This window comes from Paramormyrops kingsleyae, chromosome 17, assembly GCF_048594095.1.
Source record: "Paramormyrops kingsleyae isolate MSU_618 chromosome 17, PKINGS_0.4, whole genome shotgun sequence".
Classification (NCBI taxonomy): Eukaryota; Metazoa; Chordata; class Actinopteri; order Osteoglossiformes; family Mormyridae; genus Paramormyrops; species Paramormyrops kingsleyae.
Window position 1 is genome coordinate 17510943 of NC_132813.1, and position 14454 is coordinate 17525396.

The 14454-nt window shown below is 49.9% G+C and overlaps 2 protein-coding genes across 4 annotated transcripts in view; one reads left to right on the forward strand and one right to left on the reverse strand.

Annotated features, from left to right (window-relative positions):
• LOC111860791 (calsyntenin-2-like) overlaps positions 1-3720 on the forward strand; it is a 134332-nt gene extending 130612 nt beyond the window's left edge. Inside the window, exons 15-17 of the mRNA XM_072701449.1 lie at positions 110-233; positions 1327-1514; positions 1728-3720. Coding sequence (XP_072557550.1) covers positions 110-233; positions 1327-1514; positions 1728-1940 — 525 coding nt within the window. The 3' untranslated portion in view covers positions 1941-3720. The remainder of the gene's footprint in view (positions 1-109; positions 234-1326; positions 1515-1727) is intronic.
• Positions 3721-10176: 6456 nt separating this feature from the next.
• The window catches only part of LOC111861053 (SPRY domain-containing SOCS box protein 4), a 28462-nt gene continuing 24184 nt past the window's right edge, over positions 10177-14454 (reverse strand). For all 3 annotated transcript variants that reach the window (XM_023845345.2, XM_023845335.2, XM_023845355.2), the window contains exon 3: positions 10177-11116. In XM_023845345.2, coding sequence (XP_023701113.1) covers positions 10989-11116 — 128 coding nt within the window. In that variant the 3' untranslated portion in view covers positions 10177-10988. The remainder of the gene's footprint in view (positions 11117-14454) is intronic.

A 14454-nucleotide genomic window follows, 5' to 3' on the forward strand; every position in this document is an offset into this window, starting at 1 on the left:
GAGGAATTGAACCTTCATACTTGTTCATTAGAATCACAAAAGCCCTGTGCCGCCCCCTTCTGCCCCCCACAGCCCTCATGATGCTCATTCTACATTACTGCCCCCCCAGGTCAGCGTGCTGCACAGCGCGGCCCCCCCGCAGCACATAAACCACATGGCAGCGCAGCCCCAGTACCTGCATGCCGTCCAGCAGCCGGTTGCCGCCCACATCCCCGGCCACGCCCACAACTCCGGTAAGGACGTCGCCGTCTGCAGGGACAAGTGCATTGTGGGTTTTCAGGGACGTGGTTTGGTACAGCACTGGACCACAGCATGACATAACATGACATGAGCCAGCAGAGTGGCTTAAACTCCTCAGTGCAGTCATGATGATTTCACACATTGCGGGACAGTGAGACACATTCGCCCAGTGCAGCGATGCTGTTGATCACGCTTCTGTGTCGACGTGAGGCTAAAAACAGCTCTTCCCCTGATGATAATTCTCCACCTGAGCAATCAGGTGGTTTCACTGTCTTGCGTAAGGTCTGTGGAGCTGGAGATCAGCCAGGATCGGGGGAGGGGGAGAGACGGAAGAGCTTTCCTCTCAGCACCTAACCAGGGGAGATTTAACTGATTAGGACGTCCACAGGAGGGGGGGGGGGGGATTGTGTTTGCTCAAGATCGTACAATGATACTCTTAAGATGGCCTGCAAATTTGATGGTTAGCACGGATTTAAGTCAGATAGACATCAATCTCTACTGCCCCCTACTGGAGGAGATGACACAGAGCAGTGGGTGACAGATGAACCAGGGACCTTCTGCTATTTGATGTTTTCACTGTTACTGTCAAGTACATAATTAACTGTAAAGAATAGGCTGTCTCATGGAATCAAACAGAAATTACGTTCAAAAGGAAAAAACAATGTTTAATGCCCTTCAGAGGTGCAGGGATCTCTGCCCCCGTTTGCTGATCTCCAGTTTGCCCATGACACCTCAGCACTGCCCTCTGGAGGCTCCTCAGGAACACACATGATCTTTCAGGGCAGCAGCTGGCACAGGGCAGTTAGGGAGAGGTCTTAGTCGCTGCCTGCAGGCCAGTTTCATTAACAAAGTACTTATTCAATAATAAAGTACTGTATAATTAATCAATATGCCTGTATGACTGAGATATGGTCCAGCACCTGACGTGTTTGTGCCCACTTGTGTGAGTGCATGTTTTCCTGGATTTTGTGGTGTCAGCAAAGTAGAGCGATAGAGGTCCTGGAATCATGTCATCGGGGCCACATTGTAATTCCACTTTGCCTGCTCTACTCTGTCCTCCCCCCACCAAAACCCTTTAATGCACAGCCATCCCAAGCTTTGCCACCGTGGTGATCGTGATCTGCATCGCTGCCCTGGTGGTCATCGTGGTTCTGGGCATATACCGCATCCATGTGGCCCACCAGCAGGATGCCAAAGGTGAACACGACAACAAAGATGATGGAGAGATGGAGTGGGACGACACAGCCCTCACCATCACGGTGAACCCCATGGAGGTGAGACGCCTCATGGACCAAAGGGGTTCGAAACGGAGAGGCGGGGAGTCAGAGACAGGAAGTGAGACAGAGAAAGAGGGAGACATAGAGGCAGATGTGAGAGGAAGCAATACAGTGAAGGAGAGGCAGAGGCAGGAGGTGCCAGACAGGTGGAGCAGAATGAGGATGTGCACTGCATCTTCATGTTCTAACCTGGGTTTCTTCATGGGCCAGAACTTGGAGGGGACACAGGCTGCAGATGAAGAGGTCAGTGAGGAAGAGGAGGAGGAGGAAGACGATGACGAAGAAGAAGATGAATTGGAGGAAGAAGTCACGAGCGCAGAGTCTGAAGAAAGTGATGAGGAGGAGACTCGGGGTGCCCAGGGGCCCCATGAGGGCGACAGGAGGGCCCAGTTGGAGTGGGACAACTCAACATTACCTTACTAAACACACACAGCCATGTTCAGGAAACCTGTGCCTGATTCTAAGGCTACTGATTCATTGGCAAGACTACCATCTTCCAAAAGGTCTGTTTTTCTGAAAATCAAGCCCTTTTACAAAATGTACTCTGCTGGTCTGAAATGTGTACTGCACAACAAATTTGCTCCCATAGAGACTGCAGTGTGACTATAGGCAATCCCCCCCCCCCCTTCTGTCCTTTAGCTATTCAAAACAGTAAATGATGATAGCTGTCAATCACTGTCGCACGTAAATTATAAAAAGACCACAGTTAATAGGCGCACAGTCACACCCTAAGCTTGTACTTGTAATTTCAGACTCCAGTTAGACAGCTGGGTGGCTGCATTTCACACCTTCACTTCGGATCACTACTTCCTACAGAAGAAAGTGAGGGTGCATCGTCTTGTTGTTGAAAACCCGTAGTCTTTGCCCAAAACACAGTAATTTGCTTGTTAGAAATCCCCTCAGCAATTTTCTGGGTCTGAAGTCACACAACAAATATTTGTATTTGTTAATTCTCGTTTCCCCCCAAAATACTCAGTTGCTCAGAGCGTCCATGGCGGGGGAATGTGCGATTCCGCAATGATTAAAACATCTTGCAATGTAACCCCCCCGTGACCCCAGTTGGGATTAAGCTGTGTCAGGAAATGGATAGATGGATGCAATGTAACCCAGGCGCGGACTGGCCATATGGGAGTTCGGGAAATTTACCGGCGAGCCGGTCGGCAAAATATACCAAGGGGGAGGACCCCCCCGGTCAGCGGCAAGATTATCAAAGTGACGGCAAATTCCCGGCCTGCTTTTTTTCCCAGTCCGCCCCTCATGTAAGCTGTGTCCTTATGTGAAGTACCACAGGAATTTTAAAGTAATGTACCTTTAATAAATATGATTAATTTATTCGCAGTATTTTAATATATTAAAGCTGTTTTTTTCTTGCAGTTGAATATATTTTACTTATGTCGATCTAAACTCTTTCAAATGTTTATTTTAATGGTAATTCTAAATCTTTAGAGATGCAAGACACAAACTCGGTTTGAGAATCAGACTTCTGCGGAAGCCTCCCTTTCCGCTGACAGTGAGGGAGGAGTGCGGCTGTACACTTTTATATACCGGTCTGTACATAGCGTTTAGAGTAGCGTACCCCATTCCCGGCTCACAAGCCTCCCCCCTGTCCATGTGCATCCCCTCGTCCCAGCCCCCTTTCTGTGTACCCATGATGCCGTGTGCTGTCCCGTACGGGTTCAGACGATCCAAGCGGAGCCGGCGCGGTTCCCGTGCCCCCCCCAGGGCGGACCCCTTACGATCGCGCCGCGGTGTCGCCTGGCCGGATTCGGAGAGGCTGAAATATCATCACGATGAGGCCGAAGCCCCTTGTCGTCAGCAATACTGCCGGAGAAACACCCCCTACTCTCTGGGGTCTCTCCACCCGGACTGGGACAGGTGTAGGTACGTGTAAAGTCTGTGTCAGTGGTTCCTTTTTGCCATCCGTGACCGTGACTCCCCCCTCCCCCTTTTCAGACACGGATCCCCAATCTCCGGCTCTTTCCATACCGTCCATCGGATACAGGGAGATTTATGTTGACTCCATGATTGCCAGCTGTCTGTTAGACAATAAAAGGAGAGGGCGAAGTGCAGTATCCCAAGCCTGTAAAATGTGTAAAACGTTTTTTAATTGCAGTTTCTCTCCGACTTTGTTATGGGTTTCCTTCCGTTCCGGTGGTCACTACAGCACTGTACATCGGCCAATAAAGATCTGTTTTACAATCCACCTGTTTCTCTCTTATTGTGTGTGTGTGTGACTGGCGGGACCTAAGAGATCACGGTCTTGCTTATGGCAGACGGGAAGTGAGTGCGACATGCGGGCCGGCACAGCGCTGCCGAGTCGAGCCAGACCGAACCGGGCCGATCGGGGGCGGACAGCGCGCATAACTAGATCTCACCACCGGGACCTCATTTCCCATCACAAACGCATTAGTGCTGCTTTGAGAAGGTCAATAATTCACCACTAACACATTAGGCAGCATAACTGCTATGAAATTGCCGTCCGGTGTACATAAATAAAAGTCTGTTTTTCTTGTACGACTGACAAAATATTAGTGCGGCCACACTTGATCATTGTTGCTAAATTAGCTAGATAACAGCACTGTAGAGAGCTTCCCTGTACAGCAATACCTTCCATTACACTAAAAGGCAAAAGCTCTCCCCAAAAAGCAAACCTGCTAGCAGATGAGCCCCGCAGGGCTGTAGCACTGCAAGATGAGTTACGCTTTGGCGCCCACAAGAGGCCACAACTCAGTAATAGCACCTAATAACAATGACTTAGTACGTTCATGCGCTGCGGTCACATTCGACTCACTCCACTGCTTTCACGGCGCAATATCATATATATACAGTATTAAAGATTATTATTAAGGAGAATAAAAGACTGATTTGTGAAATACTCTTACCACTTAAATATAAAATGATTAGTTCATACTTAATCTAACCTTGTCGTGGTTCTGGCCACATCTGGTCTCTCTTCCAAGTTCTGAGACCAACAGATACCGTCAGACCAGATGGGGACACAAGTATGAAGGAAAGGTGAAGGCAGGGCAAGCTCTGCAGTGATCAGGGAGCGGCTCCCAAGATGGGGCAGGGCTACCAGAACCTGCTTTGCTTCAGAAGAAATTACCATAGGTAGAAACTGCGCCCCCTGTTGGACGAGTCCCAAGGGAGAGCTTCGGTATGTCCAGCCACGAGCCATGGGCAGACAAGCCCTTTACAAGGACGCTCAGACCTGTGTCCACTGCCATAGATGCTGCCCACTGGTGCTTTATGGGAGAAACTGGAGCATGCTGGGAAATGTAAGCTTTCTCGGTCAAGCTCGACAGATTATCAGCTGCCACTCGAACGGAGTAATGGGGGTAAAACATAGTGAGACGCTGCCGTTTGCTGTGAGACGTAACTCAGCCATTGTATTTATATCATTTCACTGACTTTGGACACACAATTAACCTTGAGGCTAATTTAGCATCATTAAACCGCATTTCAGCTGTTGGTCGGAATGAATAATTTCCTGACAGCGTTTCAAAAGCTTTTCAAAAATGAAGACCCAGCGATATCCCTGGCTAATAACTGTATACCCAAATAAATTCCCCACAAAATATGAAGTGTTTGGTTAATTGATAAAATTGCTCTAGGGCACAGAACATATACTTTAATTATTCTCGGATAAATAAAGTAATTGGAGTCAATAATTAGATTCCACAGCTGTATGGGAAATACATTGGCCACACACAGTCTATATATTCATATCTTTATGGGCACTCTCCATTCATTTCTATGGGCATAACCCTAGAATCCAAAATATAACAACCCTAACCGCTACCCAGCTCTAACATTAATCACCTGTAACCAAACAAAAGACTTCCCGCATTTTTAGGTTTTTGATGGCAGTCACAGATTTAAAATCAACTTCAGGTTTTCATTGGGGGGGTCCCCACAAGGTAAAAAGTTACAGGTTTTTAATAACATTGTGGAGAAATCTGGTCTCCACAATTTAATAATTATAAACATACACACACACAGACTGCTAAATTGCCTGGTTCACTTGAACAAGCATTCACATTTAAGGTCAAACCTCATGATTAAACCATTAATCCCGACTAAGCATCACCAGCTCCTCTCCAAATCCAGGGTGTCGCTTCACGCCCACAAAATTACTGCAGGAGGACAAGCTGCAGCTCCTGCTGAATGGCTGGGCTATGCCGGGCTTGGCTGAGCGGCGCCGGCGGGTCGTCCAGAAGGCAGAGCGGCCCGGGAGCTGCCAGCCGGCACTAATCTGTGGGTTCATGTTCAAAACAAACAGCGTGGAAAGAAGAGACTGGTTCAAATTCCATTAAAGGCAAGTTAGCGTGATTAATAAAAGGATTTATGGGTAACTACCTATTAAACACAGGGAAGTAATTTCATTACCCATACCCTGCCCATTGTAATAGGTTGGTAGTAGCGTGAACATTAATATTGTGTAATTTTAATTAGACGCTCAGGTGCAGCGTCTGTAAATTACTGCACCTATAAATTAAGTTAACAGGTTAATTAAAAGTCTTCTGGGCATTTGCTGGGTGTCAGGGTTAAATGCCTTTGTGAAGCAGCGTCCAGAGATCTGTGTGTCCCACAAAACGTTGATAGGGCAGATGGTGTTCTGCAGTCCAAAGATTTAGACTAGGCTTGAGTTTATCGCTCCCCTTGTGGAGGGATTATCGTTGAGAGCCGCAATTGGCTTGGTTCTGATGGAGCAGCATCGCCCCCTGGTGGTGAAACACCCTAGTCGTATCAATGCTCTACTCCACCTGGTAAAATGGCCCACGTGGTGACTGAAATGGATTTACATTCGCATGCTTCCCATCTCTTCCCCACAGCTAGCACAGCCCTGAGGCAGGCTGCCAGTTAGCGTGCGCACAGAATGCTAACTGTGCGCTTATCCCCCGCAGCCCCCAGAGGAAAGAGGTGATATCAACAATTAACACCCCTGTTTATCTGTTTATTTTACAGATTCCCTCTCAGCCGGTTTTGCTTTGAAGTCTTTTTTTTTTATTGGTAATGAAGGGCGCTTCGATCAGCGCTTATGCTTAAAATTACCATTCGAGATGCAATTAATTTTAAGAGGCAACTCAACATTGGGGCACAAAACAAATCAGCCTTAATTAGAGGGATCTGCAAGCCAGTGAGGTGGGAATAGCAGGACGCCCTCTGGGGCACGCCGCTGCCTCCATGGCAGAGCACTCACCGTACTGCTCATTACCGACACGCGGACCGCCACCAGCAGGCTATATAAGCCGAAACCTGCACAGTTAGCGTGTAGCAGTGCAGTGCGCAGCATTAAGGCTGGTTCAGATACACATAGCCTGCGCAGAGTTAGCGTGTAGCAGCGCACTGCAATAAGGCTGGTTCATACGCATATAGCCTGTAGTTAACTTCAATGGGACGTGTTACTGTAGCAGTTAGGCTATAGTGATCAAGGTAGCCCTCCACATTGCCTCACTTTCCACTTTGGCCTTTTAGTCAGTACGCACTCGGTTAGGGAGAGGCAGCCATTTAAAGCATTTACACGCCACAGGAATGGTTTCCATAGCAGCATTTAAACAAAATAATCCGTAATGAAATGAATGTCTCCCGAGGTGCAGCAAACACCGGGAAGCTGTCCAACTCGCACACTCACACGAAGCCCCAACGGCAGGCATGTGGGCGCGGACGGTGACCTCAGCGGCGACCGGACCGCACGCTCTTGGCGGATTAGTGACATCGTACCTCCGGCGTCAGGCTGCAAACATCTGCATACAGAACAAATGGTTGGGTCCAGAAAGCCCGCTTGACGGGAGGGGTGTGTGTGTGTGGGGGGTGTTCTTTCAGCGAGGGACAATAAGGACGTTCAGTTCTGTTTATGTTGTTAGCATTTGCACTTTCAGTGCCATTACAGGTCAGGTTGAACTCCATGCTAGTGAAGCACAAATATGGATGGAAAATGTATACTTAAGCTCCTTAAGGAAAGTGTTTCCACGTAGTCTAAAAATCACCGTGTACGGAGTTAAGAAAGCTGAGTTTTAAATACAACCCAAGTATTATTGTAGGAATAAGGGGCAAATGAACATGTATATAAATCTTCCTCAGGTCTAGAAGGACCATTCATCAATGTTTACATTCGGACGGGAGCCCAAAAAAATGTGGAATATGCGGGTGTAGTTTTCAAAGGTGATCACCAGGTGGCAGTGTGGAAACAGCCCGGACAGCTGCACTTTGCAAACTCGGCGATGAGAAGGCTTCGCAGGCGAGTGGATCAGAGGCAACAGTGGATTAGAACCTAATTAGAGAGCAAAGCCTTGATGTCTGACCCTGAGCACAAAGGCGGGGCATCTATATCACATAGAAAAGAAACACTCTGTCCTAAAAGTGACTCGACACTCTCACCAAAATGCTGCAGCGTCAGGGAGGTCATTTTTATTAGAACGTCTGTGACTGTAGTGGATGGGTAGTTGTTCAGGTATCTGAATCACTCCGCACCAGTGCAGGGTCAGTGACCTTCGCCTGATGCTGGTATGATACAGAGGACAGCCTCAAGGTGGTCATCTCACAACACGCTCCAATGTTAGCCATCATGTACAAAGCTGACCTGCAGGGCCACAGCCGCGAGAGGGACAATCCTGATGTCCCTATGGCAGCAAGCACCTCTCTCTCACTCTCACACACACCAGTGCTGACGTCACCCCTGCATGTGACCGAATCCAGGGATTTGTGTCCAACAGAGCACCACTAACTCAGGTCAATGGCTCTGTTCACACTCAACACAGGTCACAGGCATTCAGCTAGAGCATTTATGCCCAACAGCGCCATCCTATGGCTCCATGTAAGCATGACGCCATCTCATTTATATGTACGCAAACACACAGTAAAACGACACACTTAGTCCCTTCAGTAAAGTCTGACTTGCTGAGTAGTACAGTGGATATTCCAGCCACAGGATCTGAGTCGCTAACGTCTAGATCGAGTGGGAGAGAGAGGGTTAAATCTGTTTAAAACCTGGTAAACACCACAAATTCAATGCACTAAAAGCGAAGAAACAACCCAGGCATACATATTGCATAAATAATGATTATATTTGGGGGGGGGGTCTCATGGTGAACCGACATGTTTAAGTGCCATAGCAGCAACCCGTCTCTGGATCCCCACCCTCAAGTGCTACTCCACATGCCCACAGACCCCAGGCTCAGGTTATAAAGAGCCAACGGGAAATAAAGAGCCACTTCCAGTGGTCAGATGCAGAAAACAGCCTCCCATACAGACACTGACATGAACTTCAGGTTCACTGGCATGTTTACCCATTATGCTCCATGGTGAATGATGCAAAACTTGAACTTCCGTAAGACCTGGGCCCCGTACTACAAAGCGGGGTTACTGGCTTATCGGGGTAACTTGTTGGATTTAAGGTAGTCTGGGCAAAATGTAAGTCAACGAATATTAAGTCCATTTAAACTGTGGTACCTTAAATCCGACAAGTTACCCCGATAAGCCAGTGACCCCCGCTTCGTAGTACAGGCCACAGGAGGGTGTTCCCCAAAGCAGCATTTCTCAGTCAGCTGAGTTAAATTAAGCTAGAAGTAATGATTGTCATTGAGAGCTTAGGTAAGGATCATTCCTATTGAATAATTATGACTTCCAGCTTAAGTTAACCCAGCTGACGGCGAAATCCTGCCTCGTGGAACACCCTGCTGAGCAGAAACAAACAACAACAACTCCATCTGTTTACCACCCCCAACCAAGTGAAGAAACAGCTGAGGGTCTTAAAGAGCATCTGGTTTGGGTTTTAGTGCTCTCATCCGTTAAGCGTGTGGGCTTGAGATCTCACAGAACACTATTATAAACACTCCAGTGTAAAGCACAGAACCAGCAAGAGGTTATCATCTTCAGCACAGGGTCCTCCTCCCTGAAGCACCAGCAAACGGTCATCTACACAGATATCGGTTATCAAGAACTCCCGCCCAGGAATTAATTATGCATGTATGCATCTTTCCATCCATCCATCTATTCATTATAAATTATAAGACGTCTCTGAACGGCTGTGCTTCCGAACTGCTGATATAACAGAAAATCTATGGGCCAGAGAACCATCAGCAAGCTACCAAGGGGTCCGTGCCTGCACTCGCTCCGGCAAAGGGCTCATTTTTAGTATGGCACAGTGAGAAAAGAGAAGAAACAGCCCAGACGCAGAGCTATGAGACTGCCGTATAAATAATCCATGAGGAGAAAAACGCAGGCCAGTTAATGTGCATCATCCTCCAGTGACCTGGCAGTGAACTGCAGGCCAGAGAATTAGCAGGGTTAGGGCTAGTAAAGGAGGGCAAGGGCTTTTAATAAAGGGTTAGGACTGGTGAAGGAGGATTAGAGTTAATAAGGGCTGATGGTCCCTTAAAGTCAGAATGTAGCGTCTCTCTCAGGGCACAACCTGAATTACAGTCCTCCGTGTTCAGGTCCAAATGGACCGGGCTAGATTTGCCAACTTGGCCAGAACTTAGCTTCTCGGTAGCCGGTACTGATGGGCGTTAAGGTTACTGACCATCGACAATGGAAACACTTCATAGGTGACCAGAGTTCAGCCAGTCGGGGAGGGGGGGGGGGGGGTTACTGCACAGGCCCAGTCTGCCCCCCAGGCCCCCGGCCAACTAATACAGGATGAAGACCATGAGCCAAGTCCCATTCTTCAAGTCAACTTTATTCACATTTAAAATATGCCAAGGTCTACCGACGGCCCCAGTCTCAGCGGGACAGACAGGAGGGCGGAAAGCGAGATCCGGCAGGAAGTATGAGAGCCATGTCGATGCTGATCGGAACGGAAGGGCAGCACTAAATGTCGTCTAGTGCAGCCACTAAATGAGGGACAGAAACAGCAGCAGACAGATAAGCGAACGGCGACCCACAGTATAGGGTGGGTCACGACCCGAACCCTGACAATGAGCGCAGTGGACCGGGACAGGGGGTGTTACTAAGCCATATTAAAAAGGTTTCAGACCAGATGAAGCGCATTTAAAAGTTAAAAAACAAACATGAGTCCAGGGTGGCACAGCTCTGTGAGAGACTGCAGAGGGGGGGTGCAGCCGCCCTTGGTGTTGGATGGGGTTAACACACGCTGCTCGGATCCATCCGGAAGCTTCTGGCCGCTGTCACACATGGGCTGGCTCTGAAATCCTCACTGAAGTCCAGGACATACTTTAAGAAAAAATATATACACACGTCGAGCTCCTTGGGCCCCCCTCTGTGTAGCTGTGTAGGGCTGGTGTGCTTCCTAAACTGTTCATGGACACGGGGGTGGGGGGCCCAGAGTTTGGATATGACCGCAGAACAATAATTTAAAATATTAAAAAGTAAACAAGTCTCTAAATGTAAACAAGCCCTACCCCCCACTGCTCCCAGCGCCTCTGCATGCACCGAGCCTCTGCCTAGTATTTCCATGCTCTACCCCTCCCCACAGTCTCGGGCCTTGATCGCCGCTCCCCCTGGTGGTCGTCACTGGTACTGGAGGTATTTCTTCAGGGACTGGGGCAGAGGAAGTGTCTCTATCTGGTTGAGGCGATCTCGGCCGAGGGCGAGGCGGGCTGCCCGGCGGCACAGGTCCATGAGGGGGAGGGGCTCCGCTGGAAGGAGGGAACAGAGGAGGGGGAGAGAGAGATGGAAGGGAAAACCATTAGCAACACCAAACCCAGATTTGCAGACTCACTCTGCCAAAGTTGGATTCCTTGGGATCAGTTGAGTATCATCAATGCTAACAGGAAGTGACACAACTGGCTACGGGTAACAAGAAGTGAGCGAGCAGGATGTTAGATACCCCCCCAACCCCCATTAGAGGGCACTTGACAACCATGGCCTAGAATCGCGTACGTTACTTTACACGTTGGTGCGTTCTGTCGACGGCAGCCCTGGTTCAGCAGCCTCTCCGCGTCCAAATCCTCAAACAGCCAACCCATGGCCGCCCCCTACTCAGGCTCCAAAAAGCTACTGGCAGACCTCTGTGGCATCCTCTGGAAGCTTCGGCAACAAGGCTCAAGGAATGGATAGACACAGATCAAGGACATAACTGGTCTTCATGAGGAGGAGGAAGACAGGAGGAGGGGTGGTACGAGGCGGGACGCACCCAGAATACTAATGAAGCCCTCGGCCATGGCGCCACTGGACAAACGGACCTGTTCTGACCCATTCACACCGCGGCTCCCTGCAGATTCACATTGAGCGTCTATTAGGGAGTTTATCTCTTGACCTTAAAGCATCATGCTATTTTACACCATACAATATGATAGCATGCCCACACATGAACACTGCTAGAAGAGGAGGTGAAGGAGTAACACGCGAGATGGAGTTCCAAAAGCGTGCTCCCCCAGAGGGAACCAACTCCATAAATACTGATATCAGTGCACAGCCTTATTAATACTTATTCAGGAGGGGTCACTCCCAAAAACTGTGGCATTCCTTCACAAAGAGGAACTGTGAACAGAGTCCCAGCAGAGGAGTCCCAGCAGAGGAGTCCCAGCAGAGGAGTCCCAGCAGAGGAGTCCCAGCAGAGGAGTCCCAGCAGAGGAGTCCCAGCAGAGGAGTCCCAGCAGAGGAGTCCCAGCAGAGGAGTCCCAGCAGAGGAGTCCCAGCAGAGGAGTCCCAGCAGAGTCCCCGCTCTCCAAATAAGAACATGGGCCCCCGCTGGCAACTTAAAAAGACTCTGGAAATATGCAGAGTTTGCAGACATGGCAGAGCAGAGCGCTAAGCCATGGCGGATCAGAACACCACTGCCGCGTCACACCAAACACGGCTCCTCACCAAACACGGCTCCTCACCAAACACGGCTCCTCACCAAACACGGCTCCTCACCAAACACGGCTCCTCACCAAACACGGCTCCTCACCAAACACGGCTCCTCACCAAACACGGCTCCTCACCAAACACGGCTCCTCACCGGCTGCAAACTGTCAAGGCTGCATGCAACTCAGCTCTCACTCAGAACTGGCCGGGTCGCTCATTACTGACCAAACTGAACTGTGTTTAAAATTGCAGTCAGTGGAAAGAAATGGAGGCTGAGATGATCACCAGTGTGTGTGTGTGTGTGGGGATTGGGTCTGTGTCACAAACACAACCATGACCCCCTCCCCCCTCCCCGACATAACCACCCCATTCAAATGGAGCAAGCCACGATCGATACCATGACCCCGAGGTTGCTGGCCGCAGTGCCCACGGACACCCTGGGGCGTGGTGCCGCGATTAAGCACACCACCCAATCCCACCGGCTGTAATGAGCTCTACGGCGCCGGCCAGTTTAATGCCCTGGTGTTTTTCATTTGGACACAATGGGACGGGTCATTAAAGTGGGTAATTCAGAGGCACGGGGTGCGATTCGTCAGTGCGACGGGAAATGGGACCAGTGGCCCGGCAGGATCCACGAACATACCGGATCATACCGGAACAGGTGACGCTGCAGATCTGTTAGCAGCGGAAGCATGGCGCAGCGGATTAGCAGCCCTGACCAGGCAGAAACAGTCAGGATACAAAAATCATAACGCAGCAGGCTTAGGGTTATGGGACGGATGGGACTCCACCATCATCATCATCATCATCATCATCATCATCAGAGCTGCTGTGAGGCAGGGTATCATGCATGGAGCACAGAGACAGACAGAACCACGACTCAAACCCCATAAAGAACCAAGTGTGAAACTGGGGCTGTGTGCATTTTTTGGGAGGCGGCAGTCAGTTTAATCTGGGAGTCCGTGTGAGCTGGAACTGAGACCATGCAGCTAACCCCCCCCCCCCCACACACACACACACACACACACACACACACACACACACACACACACACACACACGCACACGCACACGATGGCTAACGTGAGCTAATTTTCTTCGCGTGATTAAGGCTTCGCCTGTGGTTCTGGAGAGTTCTCTGCATAGATATGCCAGCTCCCCGGCTACTTGGCCGGCACGCAAGAACATTCCGAATAAATAACGCAATGAAAGCCGGCACATTTCCGGCAACAGACTTCGCCGTGTGGTTTCGGTACCTGGTCCTGCTGCTCGGCGTTCCTGCCGACGGAGCTGGCCGGCCACACGCTACACGGGCCGCCCACACGCTACACGGGCCGCACCCCGCCCCAGCGGGATCACCAGCAGCTGACACGAGCTCCTCTGACACAAAGCCACTCTGACAAAGACCAGAGACAATTCCCAGTGTGAATAGGAAATATTCCCTTCCCGACACCATCATCCATTTTCCCATATTCTGGGCTTGCTGGGGGTCATTAAAAGGAATGAAAATCTGTCCTCATAGCAACCAGCATCCTGAAGGGGGGGATTCAGCACCAACGGCAGAGCGGCGCAGTATGGAAAAACAACAGCAACAGTGAAGTTGTACAATCTGCCCCCCAGTTCCTCATCAAAACTGAACCGTAGGCAGTCCGACCTTATAAGCAGCGGGAGCAAAATCACTAGGGATAGACTGTAAAGGGACAAACTGGGCATGAGTCTAATACAGAACTGAGGATAAAAATATCCCAGCCTGGCTTTTAGGAAATCCAAGACGTTGTAGCCAGCAGAGGTCTCATTAGATGCAACGGCAATGGGAAGGATGGGAGAGGGACGGGCGAGTCCGTTTAATTGTGGAGAGACAGACTAAGCCAGGTCTCACTGGACAGATCAGCAGCAGGACTGAGGGAGGCCGGAAAGGACGGCACAATCCACAGCATCATTAATCATTCATCTCCACTGAGACAGCATAATGGATTTAGCCGTACAGAAAACCACAGCAGCCAATCCCAGGAGGCGACAGAGTAGCCAATCGGGCGCCAGCCTGACCTGGCCCGCCCTTCTGCAGCAGGGCTCCACGGCAACCTGGTCCAAGCTTCAGTCTTTTCTGTCATGTCTCTCCTGGCACTCTGGCTGTGGGCCTTTACCATAGCTATGCTTATTAAGGCTTGGCAGGGGGGTCGGGGTGG